Source organism: Bos taurus, chromosome 9, assembly GCF_002263795.3.
Source record: "Bos taurus isolate L1 Dominette 01449 registration number 42190680 breed Hereford chromosome 9, ARS-UCD2.0, whole genome shotgun sequence".
NCBI lineage: Eukaryota > Metazoa > Chordata > Mammalia > Artiodactyla > Bovidae > Bos > Bos taurus.
Genome location: NC_037336.1, coordinates 39795663 through 39814998, shown reverse-complemented (window position 1 = coordinate 39814998; position 19336 = coordinate 39795663). Strand labels below are relative to the sequence as shown.

Genomic DNA, 19336 nt, shown 5'->3' with positions numbered 1-19336 from the left:
GGAACTCCTAGTTGCAGCATGTAGGATCTAGTTCCCTGACCAGGGATTGAACCTGAGCCCCCTGCACTGGGAGCACGGAGTCTTAGTCACTGCACCACCAGGGAAGTCCCATCATTTTCATTTTTAACCACTAAAAAGTTGTTAAATGCCCTCTTCAAAATACCATTTTATCATATTATTTCTCACAGATCATGTGTAGTGAGTGCACGTGTGTATATGGATGGGTGTGTGTGTATGTGTGTATTTTCAGTCCATCTGAGCTTGTACATTTCTCAAATACTCTAAACAAAATTCAAAAAAAATTGAAGTTTGAGCATATAAACTCTAAAACCTCAGAAGAATCACCCACATACTCCACACACCTCCATATCCAATTTTTATTTCTAGCCATTTCTAAATTTTCAAATGTACCAGTATATCTGAACTTGATACAACAACGCCCCCTGATGGAAATACATAGAAAAGAATCCACCCTTGATTTAACTTGGGAATTTCATTACTGCAAGGGTGATCAAGAGCTCGGCGTGCATGCTCTGTCTCCATCTTTGTCTCTTCCAGCACAGGTTTTTTTTTTTTTCCCACACAAAATCACATACAAAAGTTCAATGAACAAAACAAGAAGAATGGAGCTGTGCTGGGGGCTCTTTCCCATGCTGTTTGCCAACCCCATACTCCCCTCAAGATGTCTAAAATAGAACTTATTGTTACTAAACGTGAGAAATATACCCCCAAAATTAAAAATAGAATTACATATATTTTTTGATCTTCGTGTATACACTTTTCATACACCTTTTTGACAATAACTATTGCATAAACACCATACGCATTACATCTTATGACAACTATTTAGGCCCTATATTTAAATTAGATATAGTCAAACTTAGAGATTCTCCAATGTTAAAAAATAAATAAAACAAACTATTCTCACTAAAAAAAAATTTCATATATTTCTCCTAAGCTTCCTTATCTTAATGAATAGCATCTCCTTTATCATTCACTCAGCCAAAAACCCTCATGAGTATTCACAACACACATGAACGGATTAAAGACCAAGCCAAGAATCCAGATTAGATTTATTAATTCAGTAATTCCAAAATCATTGTGTCATGAGACATACTCCCACTCCTTCTCAGTACTTTTTAACAACTTGCAGAAAACTCTTCGGTTATATTTCATCCAGAGTGATTGTTCCATCTTAATTAGCAAATTAGCTCTTTGGCTGCACATGAAATTCAATCTTCAAAAATGCTTAGGCAAAGTCAACCACCCAGTAAGCCACCTCTCAATTATTTGTGGTAATGGAAAGTACACCCCTTAGGTGGCTGACCCCAGACAGCAATTGAGTTGATGCCACACCTGTAAACAACACATCATCACTATCTTCTACCATCTGCCAGCTGAGGGGAAGTAGAGGTTGCCATTAACACTAGCAGGATTCATCCTTTGTCTTCCACTAAGTGGAATGAGCCTGAATTGTATATCGCCGTGTAATTTTTAAGGATTATAGTGTTCACTTGACTACAACCTATGAGCATCACGGCAGCTCTGCAACTGACAGTGAGTTAAGTGTTTTCCATACATTATCTCCTCCTGTGGATTTATAAGCCAAAAAAATATATCAAAATTCTTGCATCCGTGTGAATTAGCTTAGATCCTTGGACCTGAGATTTAAAAGAAATATTTATAGCAAGTATTTTTTTAAAAACAAAAATAGAGCTTAACGCCCTATGTCATAGCTAGTACTAACTAGTACTAAGTTAGATCAGTAGTAGGTTTAAGTCTACTGATACCTATTGCATCAATTCTAATTTTGAAAACAAAATCGTGTCCAATTAAACTTTCATTCAACAGAAAAGTTACTTGAATCTCTTCTGGTACTTAAGTTACATTTTGATTAATAGATTCTGGGGCCATTTGCTATCATTTCGGGTCACCTACAGCTTTGACTTGGGAGCAGGAGTCCTAAGGACTTGGACACACTCGTTCACCAGCCTGGTGGCCTCCAGAGCAGTGCCCCAGTGCATGGCGATGCCCCCACTTCCATGGCCATAGTGATGGACCACAGGCAGCCTCCGGCTGTCCTGAGCTAGTAGCTCTTTCTCCAGCCGTACGCCTGGCCTAGTGGGCCTCAAACCCACTTTCTCTCTTAGGTCATAGGCTCCACGGAGAGAGGGCTCGAGGGCACAGCATCGGGAAAGAATCTCTTTGCTAATTTCTGCATCTGGGGACAAATTCCAGTCTCCTTTTTGCCTAGTGCCACCCAGGGTTACATTGGATATGCCAGGGTAAATATATGTCAGCCCACTGCTATCTCGGATAAAGTGCTTGACCCAGGGAGCCTGCACTTTGAGTACTTGGCCCCTCACTGGGAAAATCTTTGAGTCTCCTGCAAGCTGCCTGCTTCCAAGGCCTGAACAGTTGACCACGATGTCGAAGGACGGGTGAAGCTCCCACAGGTCTTCTATTCGTCGGGTGAGTATCAGGCCCCCATTTCCTTTTACCCTAAGGAGAACAAGAGACCATGAGGCGAGCCTTACCAGCGTCCTGCTCAACCCCTTACAGAAGTGACAGACAGGAATTCAGAAACAAAACTGAGGTGACCGTCCAATGAGCAAATACCTCCAGCGCTTCCAGGGCCCGAGCAGGTGGTACTCTATCTGAGTGTCTCACATCCTTGCAAACCAGAGGTTCCTAAAGTTGAACCTAAATAAAAACCTATTTCAGAAACGCAAAGCAAACTAGATGCTTGATCCTTTTTATATTTAATGGAGTTTCTATATCATTCTCATGCTCCTGTGTGCTCAATCATGTTCTACTCCGAGACCCCATGGACTGTAGCCCGCCAGGCTCCTCTATCCAAGGAATTTTCCAGGGAGGAATACATGAGCGGGTTGCCGTTTCCTACTCTAGGGGATCTTCCTGACCCAGGGATCCCACTTGTGTTTCTTGCTTTGGCAGGCAGGTTCTTACCACTGCACCACCTGGGAAGCCCTATATTATTCTAGATGCTAAATAAATATCAGGTTAACCTGATGTATTTTTTAAAATACCCAAGCGCTTTTGCTTTATGCCACTTATTTAGCTCTTAGATTTACCGCCTCCAACATTTTTGTCTCATATTGTTAACTCTTGCATGTTCCTTTGTGATACCCTTATCTCCCTAACAAGATGGTTAGGCTCACATGCACTGTCCCCCACTTACATCTCCCACAGGGATGCCAGCAAGAGAGGAACCCAAAATATTTACAGTTGATGGACTAAGTAACAGTCGTGGTTGGTAATGATTTTTCAGACCAAGTCGTCAATAATGAAAAGAAATAGTTCATCTAGGTTCTATGATCTTTTTTAATAGTAGTAAAATACATGTAACACAAAATTCACCATTTTGACCATTTTGAAGTGTACAGTTTAAGGGTGTTAAGTTTAATACAGTCACATTGTTGCGCAACCACCACCATCATCCAACTCCAGAACTTTTTTCATCTTGTGAAACTGAAACTATGTACCTATGAAACAATAACAATCTTATTCATAGGTCACTTGTAGAATATAGAAGACTTAATAGGAGAGGAAGACTGTCAGCAGCTCTGTACAGCAGATGCAGACTGACTGCCTGTGTTCAAGGTACTGCTTAGAGGCAAAGTGCCCTTCCTCAAGTTTGACAAAGGAGCTGGGAGACAGAAGTGTAAGTGCTTGGCAGAATGAAGGAAGTTCCACATAAGAGGTGATGTAAAATCAGAAACCAGGGGATTTAGGTCCCAGTTGCCTCACATTAGCTTAGCTTTGAGGTCTTGCCCAACTCATCTCACTTCTCTGACCCTCAGTTTCCTTATCTGGGTTATAGGGGTGACACCTCCCTTGCCTGCTTCAGAGATGGTTGTGAAGTTCAGATGAAATAATGGGCATGACAGTGCTTCACAGGGGCTTTCCCTGGTGGCTCAGCTGGTAAAGAATCAGCTTTGCCTGCCGATGCAGGAAACACAGGAGACTCAGGTTCAACCCCTGGGTTGGGAAGATCCCCTAGAGAAGGAAAAGGCAACCAGCACTGGTATTCTTGCCTGGAGAATCCCATGGACAGAAGAGCCAGGTGGGCTACAGTGCATGGGGTCACAAAGAGTCAGACACAACTGAGCGACTGAGCACGCACATGCTTCACAAGATATAGGAGACCCATACCAATAAACCAAAAATTTCTCAAGAGGAGAGACAGTGTCTTACGCTTCTCACTACACCTATGACCCAGCTCAGCACCCAATACTTAGTGAACTTGACATGAATGTTGGGTAATACTGAAGACAGTATGAAATCCTAGTTTGGGTATATGATGACTAATTCTATGCTTTGGCTTGCCTGCACCATGGAGGTACCCAGATACTTAGCCAAACATTCTTTTGGGTGTTTCTATGACTATATTTTGGATACAATTAATATTTACATGTTAGACTGAGTAGAGTAGATTGCCCTCCTTCACGTGGGTTTCAACCAACCAGTTGAAGGCTTGAACAGAACAAAAAGGCTGACCTTCCTTCTGCTGAACTGCGTTCAGACTGGTATGTCAGCTTTTTCCTGTCTTCAGATTCAGGCTAAAACACTGGCTTTTCCTGGGTCCGGTGTTTGCCAGCCTTCAGATGGAACCATACATCGTTGGCTCTCCTAGGTCTCCAGCTTGCCAACTCACCCTGTAGATCTCAGGACTTTCAGCCTCCATAACTGTGTGAACCAATTCCTTATAGTAAATCTCTTTAAATATATATATGTATATATATAGTCTATTGGTTCTGCTTCTTTGAAGAATCCTAACAGATTGAGAGTGGTACCACATTGGCATCCTTGCTTCAAGCCTGAAACAGGATATTTTACTAACAGCAATCAGAAAATTAACTATTTTCAGTCCATTTGTGTGAAGACGAGGAGAAAAAAACTAATGGAAAATCTCAGTTGGCAAATAATGCTATGCATATAGATTCATGGGGAAAATCCGCTGTTTATTCTTAGAAATGCAATGTAGCTATTAATATATTTATAATATACATTATATATTATATTTATAATATATAATATAACATTATATATTTATAATACATAATGTACACTATATATTATATTTATAACATATAATATAACATTATATATTATGTTTATAACACATAATATACATTATATATTATATTTATAATATATAACATTATATATTATATAAATTATACATTATATATATGATATGATACATAACATATATATTCTGGTGTCAGGAATATAAATATATTATTTATAATATAATATATTTAATATATTATAAATATATTTAATATATTTAAAATAACTTCTCACAGTTAGAATTTTTTAAATGCATTTTAGGTTTACAAAGCAATTAAATATATAGCATATAACTCTCTCTCCATATATACTCTAATTTTAACCTGAAAGTTTTAACCTCATCCGATGAACAATCCCTACTGCTCACTCATTGTGTTGCAATGCGTATTCTAATAAAATAAACTGTGATAAGTGGGAAATAAATTCTATCTCCCACTTCTCAGAAGATCCATCTCTACCTTGTCCATGCCGTAAACTTGTCTGTTTTAATTGACCTAAGCCCTGTTCAGGCACAGAGCAGCTTCTGGTCCCTTTATGGAGGAGACCTGAGGTTTCTGTGGGCAGAGTGGTCCAGAGGGGAGCAGCTGGGCACCCTTAGTCAGTCCAGCAGGTGGGGTTTTCCTCCTGCAACTGTCTTAGGGCAGCGACTGGAGGCCCAGTGGAAGCCCCCAAGGCCATTGCCCCACATCTCTTCCCTACTAACCTTGTTGCCATCGTCAGAAAAAATAAACATCATTTTCCACTTTTCTGGCTGGTGCCCTTCCACCTCATCTTTGCATAACCAGGGAGAAAGCCTGGAGGGGGCAGGGGGCGGTGTGAAACCTGCTCACACTAGACCTGTATCTGAGGCCAATGTTTGCCCATGGCTTGTCTGGTTAGGGGCCAGCAGCCAATGCTGGGCGAAGGAGGAATTCTCTGCTAAGCTGCTACTGCTGCTAAGTCACTTCAGTCGTGTCCGACTCTGTGGGACCCCATAGACAGCAGCCCACCAGGCTCCCCCATCCCTGGGATTCTCCAGGCAAGAACACTGGAGTGGGTTGCCATTTCCTTCTCCAATGCATGAAAGCGAAAAGTGAAAGTGAAGTCGCTCAGTCGTGTCGGACTCTTTGCGACCCCATGGACCGCAGCCTAGGGCCCTGGAAAAGGAAGACTGCTCTAGCGGGCACAGGGTATGTTGGATGTGGGGAAGCAGGAGTCCACTGTGAGCAGGAAGGGACCTTTGCAAGTTGGACATTTGTAAGGCAGAGACTCCTGCCTGATGTACAATCCACATTTCTGTCCATCTGCCGAGGGAGTGGTGTAGGCTCTGCTGTCAGTCAGGCCAAGCAGGAGAACAGAAGCTGTAGGAGATGTGAGACTGGAAAGTAACTGAGAAGACTCCATAGAGGAGAGAGAAGGTGTAGTTAGCGCTGTGCTCAGTGCTGGGCCCCGGAATTAAGGCACGGCCCCCTGGAAAGGAGGCAATGCACCAGAATCACAGGGCCCCCAGCACTGAAATGGGGCACCCACTTTCTGAATGCCGCCCAAGACAGGACCATCCTGCTCCAGCTGGGATGATTTATTTAGGTAGGATGCCTGGAGAAGAGACAGGTTCAGTTGACGTACTGCCTCTATGATTCATTTCCTGGAAGGGCAAGTACAAAGCAGCAGAATATGACTCCACTGGCCAACGATATAAAACATGATCTGCATGACTGATTAACCTTCAGGGGGTTTTGTTCGTTTGTTTGTTCTGGGTATTACTGGGTATACTTTTTTTTTTGAGGAGATGATTTCTTCTGTTCTTTGAAAAACACTACGGATCTAATTTGCGGTTAAGAACAGTTTTTTTCTTTCCTAGAAATTAATATTGTTTCAGAAGGATAGAGCTTAGATTGAAGGCATTGTTGTGTGGCTTGCTGAGTGAAATGCCCATTTTTTGAGTCAGAATGCTTTAGGCTGAACACTCGCATTGTGTGGCAGGGGTGTAGGAGGCAATAGAACAGACCCTGGGCGTGAGGAACAAGCAGGGATTGTGTGGCTCCCCAGCTGGGTCATCCCCGTGGTGGAGAGTGGGTGGCAGCCTACAGAGTGAGCCCCAGGACCCCACGCCCTCACCATAACACGGCTTGGGCTCCTTCTTGGCCTGAGGTCCTTGATTCTAGAGGTTTGCCTTGGGCTTAGAGGAGTCCCAGCCCTACAAAGTCTTCCTCAGGTATGACCCTCCTCCTCCTCTACACTGGCCTTCTGGTCAGATGCCAGGGCCTGAGGGAAGGGGGGACAGCTAATCTTACAGAGAGGAGGCCCCTACATGCCCCCTCACTGGGGTGGGGGGCGCAGTATGCGGAAGCCTGAGGTATTACAGGCCTAGAGGGGTCAAAGCGGTGGGGGGGGGCGGTGGACGGCTAGGACAAGGGTCTCCTCGTGGCTTTCCTGCAGCAGACGTGTGTACTGTCTGCCCGAGGCACTCATGTTCCCACCCACTGTTACTGGTCGAGGTGTGTATCAAACAAATAGACCTTAAAAGGCCTCCCCAAGACTCTCTGGGGCAAGAGCAGCCCCTTGGGCCTCTTCAGCTTGACTCTGTCACCTAAAACCAGACAGGAAGAAGCGTGCTCCAAGGCACGAACCCCAGCTGGCTGGTCACCAGGCCCGATGGTGTTGCAGTCAGGAGGTGGCTCCCACTGGCACAAAGTACCACTTTTATTTTAAGTAAAGCAAAATGCTGACAGCAGGCTTCCAACTAATGAGAGGATATCAGGATTTTCCCCAGGCCTTCAGATCCCACAGTTAGTACTGAAAATAAAGCTATAATGGAAATAAGGGGTAAGTTTCCTAGAAGGTGATACTTTAGAAGTAGGCAGAACAAATTGTTCAGGTAATATACATTCTCATGTGAAACTAGTTGAGTGTGGCCCAAAATAAATATGCATATATTGACAGTAAAGCTCTGTAACTTCTGGCTTGCCTAATAATTTCCCCTTAATTTTATTAAGATAAGATAAATGATACCTTAACTAGGTATCAATAGCATTGGCACTTCCAAAGTTCTTTTTCTAGGTATTCTCATAAAGACAGAAGTGCAACACTATCTAACCTTGCCACTCAGAAAAGATGGTGATGCCCTGAAAACTGGAATGTTGGCTGATGGGTAACTCCATCACATGATGGCTCAAATATTCATTTATTAGCTGATATACAGTGGCTTAAATTTCACATATAAACAGGGGTTTATGGGCCAGCAGACAAGGCACAAAAGTGTAGGTTTTATGAAACTGGAACTTAAAAAAAAAAAAAAAGCCCCATATAAATTGCTAAGAGGTAAAAGTGAGATGAGCACTTACAAAGCTACAAAAATATATCATGATGTTCCCAACGTGTGCCTAACAGACTTAGGTTCCCTCCTCTGTGCTCCCAATCCACCCTCATAAATTTGTATTTAACACTCAGCATACATGTTACTGTAATTGTTAATTAACATGTATATCAATACACGTACACACACATACACCATCACCCTCAGTAGAATTGACTAGCTTCTAGTACAGTGCTAGGAATACACAGAAGCTCAACAAAGAATTGTGGAATTAATTATTCCATTTAATTATCTTATATCCTACATCTGGGACTAAGTCATTGTTGCCACTGCTTACCTCAAGTCACTTTTCCAACTTTTATATAATAATTTGCATTATCCCTATGCATCTACCAAATATACAGATTCAGGCACTGAAAGGGCCAGTTTCACAACCCTCAACATGCTTGCAATTTCCAGATGCAACAAGAGAGATTTATTAATGTGTCTTAAATAATGATACCCTTGATGTGTTTCCTAACCAACTGGAACAGGAAGTCCTGAAAACCAAGCCAAAATACAAGTTCTTGGAATTTGGGCTGAACTTGGTAAGGAAGACATTACCTAATTTAGATAAGCCCTCAGTTTTAAAGTCCTTGTTAATAACAAAATAAAATAATGGAGTTATTTTCTTTTTCATTAATGAGAAAAAAATTCAAAAATAATGTATAATAAGCCTAAGATTCTCTAAAGAATAGCTGGAAGCATATTCTCCAAATATCTCACTTTATAGATGAGGAAACAGGTTCTGTTTCAGTGAGGGGATCTTAGTGGTGGGGAGAGAGGGACCAACCCCTGCATCAGGATGCACAGGGAAGCAGAAAATGGACGTGTTACCAACTTGGGTGTGACTCACTCCTTGTGACACAGTGTCTCACAGACTGTTTACTAAGCCCCAGCCGTTGATACACAACAAGGCACAGTGCACAGAAGCTCTGAGGCACAACAGAGAATTTAGTCTCTATGTTATGAGAAGGTATGAATGTATTTGTGGGTAGGACAGACAAAAGAAGCAGTAAAGTCTACTTCAACCAACCTTTTCTGCAACCACGGGAGGTAGGCAGGGCCTTCACACTTGAGTGTCGTAAAAGCATGACCAAACACATGTTGGGGGAATTTCTTCAGCTCATCCTTGGTCATCTTTCGAAATCCTAGCACCACGTCAGCCCAGTATGGCACTTCTTCAGTAGGAATACTCTGAAATATCTGCCAACTCAAACACATTAAGTGGAAAAATTTCCTGAAGTTTTATGAGATTTCTAGTAAAACCCATGTAACATTCTCTAAAGCATTTTAAAAACACACTTCTTATGCCCGTACAGAGAAAAAAAATCTATTTTTCTGTTCACTTAGATTCATATTATTCAGTAGCTAAATTTAAAATGTTTGGGGTAGGGGGAGGGCAGGCATTGGAATAAGACATTTAAAAAGCTGTGTGTCTTTTAAAGATTGAATTTAACTCTCTTTTTCTAAAAAGCTCTTGCCCAGCTTTTCTTATTTGGCAACCCACTCCAGTATTCTTGCCTGGAGAATCCCAGGGACAGAGGAGCCTGTTGGGCTGCCGTCTATGGGGTCGCACAGAGTCGGACATGACTGACGCGACTTAGCAGCAGCAGCAGCATCTGGGGGAAAGATTTTTCTGTTTTGCATAATGCTTTACATAAACTGTAAACAAATCATCAAAAGTTTAAATGTTGGCCTCAATTTCAAACAAAATATATAAGTTAGAATAAGCAATGAGCGGAGTACAGGAGACAGGGGTGTGAATTATGAGTGAAACTGTAGATGATCACATAAAGTCATTGATAAGAAAGGCCAGGATTTGTTAGGTGAAGCCCTGTATCCTTTTTTTTTTAATTGGAGGCTAATTACTTTATAATATTGTGGAGTTTTTTGCCATACATTGACATGAATCATCCACAGGTATACATGTGTCCCCCATCCCATCCCTCTGGGTTGTCCCAGTGTATTGGCTTTGAGTGCCCTGTTTTGTGCATTGAACTTGGACTGGAAATCTATTTCACATATGGTAATATACATGTTTCAATGCTATTCCTGCAAATCATCCCACCCTTGCCTTCTCCCACAGAGGCCAAAAGCCTGTTCTTTATATCTGTGTTTCTTTTACTGTCTCGTGCATAGGGTCATCCTTACCATCTTTCTAAATTCCATATATATGCATTAATATACTGTATTGGTGTTTTTCTTTCTGACTTACTTCACTCTGTAAAGTAGACTCCAGTTTCATCCACCTCATTAGAACTGATTCAAATGCATTCTTTTTAATAGCTGAGTAATAGTCCATTGTGTATATGTACCACAACTTTATTATCCATTCATCTGCCGATGGACATCTAGGTTGCTTCCATGTCCTAGCTATTGTAAACAGTGCTGCAATGAACACTGGGGTACATGTGCCTCTTTTAGTTCTGGTTTTCTCTGTGTGAATGCCCAGCAGTGGGATTGCTGGGTCATACCCTGTATCCTTAAGTCATGGTTGGAGCTGATGAAGTGGAATGATATCAGCTGTTAATAAGAAGCCTATAATCATACTATCAATAGCTGCTAGGCATATCTTTGGATTTATAAGTATTGGGTTCATTACATCAATAGGAATAAATGTTGTAAAGCATGGCTGCTCTAAAATAGCAAGGAAAATCATTTGAGTGCTATACATGGTTTCTAATGGTGTGGTCATTAAGGTACTGGAATTTATATCTCTAAGTGATTCATTCAACACAGGTCCTGTGGAAGATGTAAAGATTGTTTGCTGCAGGTCTCAATACCAGGCTTTCTTTCTGTCTCATTCTGAACACTCTCCTGTACTAGATCACCCACTTCCCTTTTTTCATCTACAGGCCAAACATTCAGAAGGCTACATCTCCAGCCCTCTTCTCTCTCCTGAACTCAAACCAGATCCAGATCCATGTAGCCTACGCCCTGGCGGATAAGTCTACCTCTATGTCTCAGACATTTACCCCGTGCTCACAGCAGGTACTCAGTAATATTTTCTGTTAAACTCTAAAGTGTGTTAAGATCATTCTAAATTCCAAAATAATTTCAGATTTCCTCTCTTACCCAGACACCAAAATAACACCAGCATCTTCAGCTTCTGCAGAATTGACTATTGCAAACAGGTGATCAAAGGTCTCTTTGAACCACTGCTTCTGCTTCTGAATGGGTGTGTCTGTGATGGTGGAGAAAAGCAAAGCAGAACAAAAAGGGAACTGATGACAATGACTGTGCTTCAGAGAAGCTTCTTTCTACAAACTGGCAAAAACCAAAAAGGCAGGGAGAAACATTTAGATAAAGTACCACATTGTGGTGAACGATGACCGAAGTTTTGAATGTTGACATGCTCTATCAGATTCAGTTCATATAATGACTAATCAACAGAGGGGAAATCAACCAATGAGGGAAAAGTCTAATACACAGGCCACCTGCAAAGGGGTCTTTGGCACTCAGCGTATTCCAGAGGCCCTAGAAATGTCCATAACCAACCTGAGCCACATTAGCTGATCTGGCTGAGGCAAGCAGCTGGCTACACCATTGAGATGATGAGAGAAATAACATAGGGCCTCTTTCCTGGAAGCTGAAAGCACAGCAGGAGACAAGGGGAGATCTTTGGAGCCCAGGTCAACCAGGTCGAAGAACAGACAGCATATGAGTGGGAAACCCAGGTTGCTCACCCTCCTGATACAAGGAGAGGAGGCCTGCATTGTGAAACTAAGCTCCCTACAGCCCCATCCAAGGCTGCCATTACCTCCATCCCCCTCCATGGAATCACAGACCAGCTTGGAGCAGCATTCCTGGGGTCACCAGGGGTATGCAGGGACTACGCCAGGAACCTCCTCTCTGTCAGAGTCCTGTGGACCAGTGTCCCCTACCCCCCAGGCATCCTTGTCCAGGATTGGACCTGGACACAGCTTCTGGAAGGGTTCCAGGCCTGCCAGGGAGGAAATCAGGATCAGGGTTCAAGCCTCAAAATAATAGTGCCCAGTGTAGGCACAGAGAGCAAACCTGATCCAGAAGCGTAGACAAATCTATGGATGGAGTATTTGGCCATCTGACCCTGAGGGAGGGTCATGAAAGAGAATCCAGGGGCAGGACAGGGACTGAGGAACAGTAATCCTGAGGGGCTGAAATGTAGGGGAGCCACAGAGCAGACAAGGGCAGCAGAGCAGAGGATCCTGGGTCAGCTTTGCTTGGAGAGAAGTCCCTAGAGCTCACTGAAAGTAGAGATGAAAAGCCCCTGGAGGCATCCTGTTTCCAAGTGAATGGGGGCATTTCCTTAGTAGGCTTTAAAGCAATTCACTTGTTCAGGAGCCAGGAAACGTTTCTTTACTAGTGGATCTCTGCTATTGTCTTTAAATAAGTGCCCATGTGAATGCATTCTCAAAACTGCAGACTGGATCAACTGGTTCAGAAATAAGGAGGAAATTAAAAAATAAGCCACAAAGAACTGAATTAGACCTCATATGGATTACACCCCAACAATCGTGAGTCTCAGTGAACTCCAGGAGTTGGTGATGGACAGGGAGGCCTGGCGTGCTGCGATTCATGGGGTCGCAAAGAGTCGGACACGACTGAGTGACTGATCTGATCTGAGGATATATTGAAATGTACCCTCCCTTCCCACTCCAAACTTGAAGACACAAAATAGTGACTGCTACTCACACACTGCAAAAGTCATCTCAAAAGAACAGACAATCCCAGTTCAATGATGAGTAAAACAAATCTGGTGACCTAATTCATGTTCAAGTGCTGGTAAAAGAAAACTGTAGCCAGACTATCAGTATTGACAGTAGAAAATGTCGACATACAGAATGGCTGCCATCAAAAAGTCTACAGGCAATAAATGCTGGAGAGGGTGTGGAGAAAAGGGAACCCTCTTACACTGTTGGTGGGAATGCAAACTAGTACAGCCACTATGGAGAACAGCATGGAGATTCCTTAAAACACTGGAAATAGAACTGCCATATGACCCAGGAATCCCACTGCTGGGCATACACACTGAGGAAACCAGAATTGAAAGAGACACGTGTACCCCAATGTTCATCACAGCACTGTTTACAATAGCTAGGACATGGAAGCAACCTAGATGTCCATTGGCAGACGAATGGATAAGAAAGTTGTGGTACATATACACAATGGAATATTACTCAGCTATTAAAAAGAATACATTTGAGTCAGTTCTAATGAGGTGAATGAAATTGAAGCCTATTATACAGAGTGAAGTAAGTCAGAAAGAAAATCACCAATATAGTATATTAACGCATATGTATGGAATTTAGAAAGATGGTAATGATGATCCTATATGCAAGACAGCAAAAGAGACACAGATGTAAAGAATAGACTTTTGGACTCTGTGGGAGAAGGCGAGGGTGGGATGATTTGAGAGAACAGCACTGAAACATATATCACCATATGTAAAATAGATGACCAGTGCAAGCTCGATGCCTGAAGCAGGGCACTCAAAGCCGGTGCTCTGGGACAACCCAGAGGGATGGGGTGGGGAGAGGGGAGGGAAAAGGGTGGAGGGAAGAGGGAGGTGGGTTCAGAATGGGGGGACACATGCCCCCATGACTGATTCATGTCAATGTATGGCAAAAACTACCACAATATTGTAAAGTAACTAGCCTCCAATTAAATAAATTAATTTTAAAAAAGGAAATGTCAACATAACTCTGTGTCCCAGCACTGTTCTAAATGCTTTACAAGTATTAACCCATTTAATCTTTATAAAAACCCTATGGAACAGGATGGTCCCCATATAGTATTGACATCACTGGGGCTGGTCCAAAAGAAGCTCAGGGAGAAAACCAAAGTCTATCAGCAGCACTAGAGAGAAAGACCCTGATCCAGGGGCCCTGACCACCCCGTCAAAGGGTAAGCTGGGCCTCCATGGACTGAATGATCTCCCAGGTAAGCCTCCTTCTTTGAAGATGATTCCATGATTATTGGGCAGCCTTCTCACCACTCACCTGGTCCTGACACAGCAAGGAAATGCCTGGAAAATGGACACCAGGACTCTGGTCACAAGAAAGGTGTCCAGAGTGAACTAGCATTCTGTACACCCACCAGGCTCCTGTGCTTGTTTCCTGCGAGGCAGCTCCTAGGAGGTACATCAGCACCTGCTGCTGACAAAGCCAAGTTCCTAGATGGCAGTGCTGAGGTCACAGCCCTTCCTACCCTGGCAGAAGATGGGTTTATTCTCTGTTAGGTGAAACAGAGGGGGCTTGGGGGTAGGAACCCTAAGCACAAAAGTCAGGATACCATAGTAAAAACAAGAGTGTTAAGGGAACACATGCAAACTGGATGCTAAGACCCCAGACCGCTTCTCCTCCTCCTTCTAGAATGCTGCCAGCCAGGCCTTCACCCACCCCAGCCAGGAGACAGAAAGCCTCTTCTCTGGGGAACATGACCTACACAAGAAGAAAGACTAAATACAGTGACATCAGAGGTTCCTCAACCAAACAGCTCCCCCATCCCAGTGCAATGAGCCTCAAGATAACAAGCGCCATACAAGGCTCAGAAACTCCTGTCAGGACCCTGCTCCTAAATGTCAACAGACAGGTAAAGATGACCACGAAGCCAAGGAAAACCTGTAACATGAAAAATGAGCACATCAAATAAAAAACACAACTTGGAGACAACAGAAACTGTGCAGGGAGAAGAAACTTTTTTAAAACCATGACTAGTGTCTTCAGAAAGATAAGATGGCAACCATACAACATAAATAGTATGTTAGAACACAGGGAAATTTAGAGACTAAAAAAGAGCTTTGGAATATTAAAACGCTATATGAGAAATAATAAATCCAACAGCAAGGGAAAAGAAAAAACTGAGAAAATTCTCCTAGAAAGTAAATAAAAAGAGGAATAGAAATAGGAAGAGAAAAAAGCTAAGAGTATGGAGGATCCAACCAGGAGGCCCAGCATAACAGCAATTCCAGAAAGAGAGGCAGAGACAGCAGGAGGGAGGAGTCAGCAGTTGGGTAACTCAGAGACTGTACCTTGGACTGGAGACATAAGTTTCTGGATTAAATGGACATGGCAATTCATAGTCCAGATTGCTGGGGCAGTTGGGGGTGGGGGGTGATAATAACTTATAACTGTTTGACTACTTAGACTGTGTGCTCGTATAACCTTGATGCAAAAACAAAAACAAAAATTAAAGGGGAGAAAAGAGAGTGGAAATGAAGAAATGGAGACAGTGGGTATAAACTTCATTAGTTGCAAAGTGGTTTTGTTTCCTATTAAATTCTGTTTCCTCCTCCTCCCATTTCTTATGAAGAATACAAAATGGAAAAGATGCATGGACATGTTTTTAAAAATTAATGCATTTTTAGTCCTGAATACATATTGACCAATTTTTTTTATACTGGCTTAGAAGTGACGATGTTAGTCCCATTACAAGTATTTTCTGACTTGATGGTTATTACTGTTATCAGTGGAAAGATTTAGAGTTACCAACTGTGGCAGCCATTAGTGCTGTTCACCAAGTGCTTCTGTCTGTCTGCCTTCTAGGAGCCTTATAGAATTGTACTTCCTGGCTTCCTTCTGAAGAGTGGGAGCATGTGACTAGCACTGGCCAATGAGCTGTCATCATAAGTGATGAATGTTGCTTCCTGATCAGAGCCTTTAATTGCTAAGGCAGGAGCCCCAAAGCTCTCACCCACCCAGCTACAGGCTTGATCACCTTCAAGACTGTGGCTGCTTCATCAGCTTAGGCCCCTGGGTACTGAACAGAACCCTTGCTGATATTCAATCCACATATAGTATGAGAGGAAAATAAACCTTTGCTTTTTAAGCTGCTAAGATTTGGAGGTTCTTTCTATCCTGCAACATAACTGAATCTTTCCTAACAGATGAACCAACAAGATGTCAAAGGCACACGTTACACTTACACAAATGTCCAGCTGTCTTTGTAAACGGCAGTCAACCAACATCAACACCATTCTATCTCACATCTATCATATCTGACAGAGGAGCAAAAATCCCTCTCTCACCTGGATAAGTAGGAGGAATAAGCATTCCAGCTGCCACATCACTCGTGGTCTCAGGAGTGAATTTGTCTGAAATGACTGTAATGGAGCATCCTGGGACCATTTTGGAAATGCACACAGCAGTAGAAAGCCCCATCACGCCAGCCCCCACAACTGCAATCCGTACTGTATCCATGGGCCTGTGAGGAGGCAAAGTATGAGCTGCAAAACCTTGTTTTAAGAATTAGTCCATCCTTGGGAATTCCCTGATTGTCCAGTGGTTAGAACTTCATATTTTCCTTGCTGAGGACGTGGGTTCAATTCATGGTTGTGGAACTAAGATGCTGCAAGCCATGCAGCGTGGCCAAAAAAGAAAAAAAAAAAAAAGAATTATTCCATCCAGAACAAAGTTTGGCCCTGAGAGTTCTTTCCCTAGGTCCACAGCCTCTTCAAATCTGACCTTTCCTACCAGCATTTCTCATGGGATAAAGAAAGCTCCTGTGGGCTCTCTTCCCATTAAAAGTGAGGGCAAGCAGGTCTCCATGGAGTTTAGACATTAGCCCCAAACCAGCCTGGAGTTGTCTTGAGAACACAGGACAGGCAAGTACGTCTGCATTTGGGAGGAGATTTCTGCTGATTCCTAAAGCACCTTCCCTGTGGGCACGGCCAAGGGAAGGTTGGTGAAGTCAGCGAGGTGGACAAGAGCAGCAGGACTGCTGCGTCTGCTCCCAGAGACCTCCTGAGGAGCAGCCACTGAGAGGGCATGGCTCACAGGCAATTTAGAACTCAGCTCTTACTGTTTACAAACTGCTTTTTAATTGTAACGATGTGACACCAGGTCTGAACCACCGAACCCAACATCTCCTCTCCTGCTCTTCACTCTTAACTGGAAACCAACCCCCCTCACCCACACCCCAACCCTCCACTCTCCCCAACATTCCAGTCCTCAAATCTCACCCTCTAAGAGCAGGCTTTCCAGATAAGGAGCCTGGATTCCTTCACAGATTTGAGTTCTGATTCTATAACCTGGGGCACAACCATGGGCTCCTTGCCTCAACTCCTTCATCTCTAAGCCAGGCCTCGTGAGTTTTTTATTAGTTCTTGCAGGTGGTAAATAAGTGATGCACTGAGGTTGTCTCATAAAGGAGACTTCTTCTGAGAGTCCCTATGGAAATACAGGAGACAGACGTCCAGGGCCTGGGCTGGGCATCCTGATACTCTCTTCCCAGGGTAGAAACCAGAGGACTGATGAGGGCTCAAAGCCCTCCCAACCCCTCACCTCTTAGCAGCAGGAGTCCACTGAGCCCTGTCCACTGTCAGCACCCACGTCCTCCTATGCTTCCCTGCTTATCTTTCCACTTCTGGTTCTTGCTAACTTCCCCTAATAGGTCTCAGGTGGAACTCCAGAGAGAAAAAAAATGCAATTAGTCCAGTTGGTCGTCATCATCCCTATTAAACAAAGCTCTAGCCCCAGCCCAGTTTATCGGGCTGAGAGAGGCTCTAAATCTTCCTTGGCATGATTTCCCGTCGTTATCCAATCAGCAATAGCCAGGGCATCAGGTCACATGGTACAAATCATGGCCACCTGCACATAAAATTCACCTTTTCTCAGGAGGGGGCTGGGTGGCTCCTTCACTGTGAGCAGCGCAAAGGCAGTCAGTGCTCTCTTCTCTCTCTGAAGGTCTCTGGCACTGAGAGATATCAGAGTCTTCCAATGTGGTTTAGTGCATGTTATTTTGGTTTCTCAGGCACTATGCGGTTTCCTCAGCCATATGTTTATCTGATTGCTCCCCAGTGGGCTGGCTAGCTGAGAAAGAACAGGATTGCCAGGGCAGAGGGAAGAGACGGGTCCCGGGCAAGCAGCAGACCCACATGTGAGGGGCAAGCTTTTGGAGCGTAGCCCCGTGCATGTCCCCCAGAGGCAGAAGGCAGACACCTGTCCCCTTACCAGCTTTCTTATTTCACAATGGCCTCCCCTTCCCAGAAACTTTCTTAAAATAGCTCAAATAAATTGAGAGGGAAAGTAACCCGTGGCTGAGAATATCCAGCTACCAGGAAAGAAAAAATGACCCAGCAAGGTAGGTACTTTCTGGCCCAGTGACCTGTGAATCACTGTCACCTGACCCCACGGAGACACACCCCAAACTCATGGAGTAGGTCCAGAACCACCCCTGAGCCGAAAGCAGGGAGGATTCAAGTACCTGTCTCTGAAAAAGCAGCCTTGGAACCCACAGAAGGCTCTGGCACCAGCGCTTGTTTTCCCAGCTAGTGGCTGGTCTAGCGCCCTGAGGGCCAGGAAAAGCAAAACTGCTTCCCATTGGGGAGTTTGTTAAGGACATTCCCTCTATGCTTAACCTCCATTGGCCCATTCGCCTGTGTCTCTGTCACTTATTCTCCAGAGAAATGAGCAATTGACCTCCTCTCGCCCGTGGAACTGCAGCTCTGCCGGTCCCCTGGCTGGTCCACGCTTAGCAGCCCTTCTCTTTCTAGTTTACAAACCCTCTGCCTTGCCACACATCTGGTATTTCTCCAGCTGATTTGTAAGCGTGGCAAATAAGGGGTGAACCTGTCCAGATTCCAGCAAGTCCCGACTAGAAGCAGACACTGTTTTCCCCAGCAGTGTTGGCTGCCCTCTCCCGCTGGTGCCTGGCTCTGCTGGGTCAGCTGGTGCAGGGGGGAGTGAGGGGAGGGTGGAGCGTGAGGGCAGAATAATGTTTGTTGATCATCAAGTTGATGACCTGATTGCAGCTGGAAAAATGATTCAGAAGGTAATCTAGGATAAGAATCAAATGATTGTTTTTGCCCATGTATTCAAATATTTGCTGAGTGTCCATGTGCAGTAGACACTTTACAGTCAACAGGTTTGTTTACAGGGAAGCCGTTTGAAGTGTCGAAATAGTGATAATAATGTTGTAACT

General features: G+C 43.7%; 1 protein-coding gene across 1 annotated transcript; it reads right to left on the bottom strand.

The window, feature by feature from the left end:
• Positions 1-1042: 1042 nt before the first annotated feature.
• DDO (D-aspartate oxidase) lies at positions 1043-18637 on the bottom strand (the record flags this gene model as incomplete). Its single annotated transcript, NM_173908.2, is given in 5 exon segments — positions 1043-2502; positions 9468-9644; positions 11510-11618; positions 16443-16618; positions 18620-18637. Coding segments are annotated over 4 exon segments (1026 nt in total). The 3' UTR covers positions 1043-1934.
• Between the last annotated feature and the right edge of the window lie 699 nt (positions 18638-19336).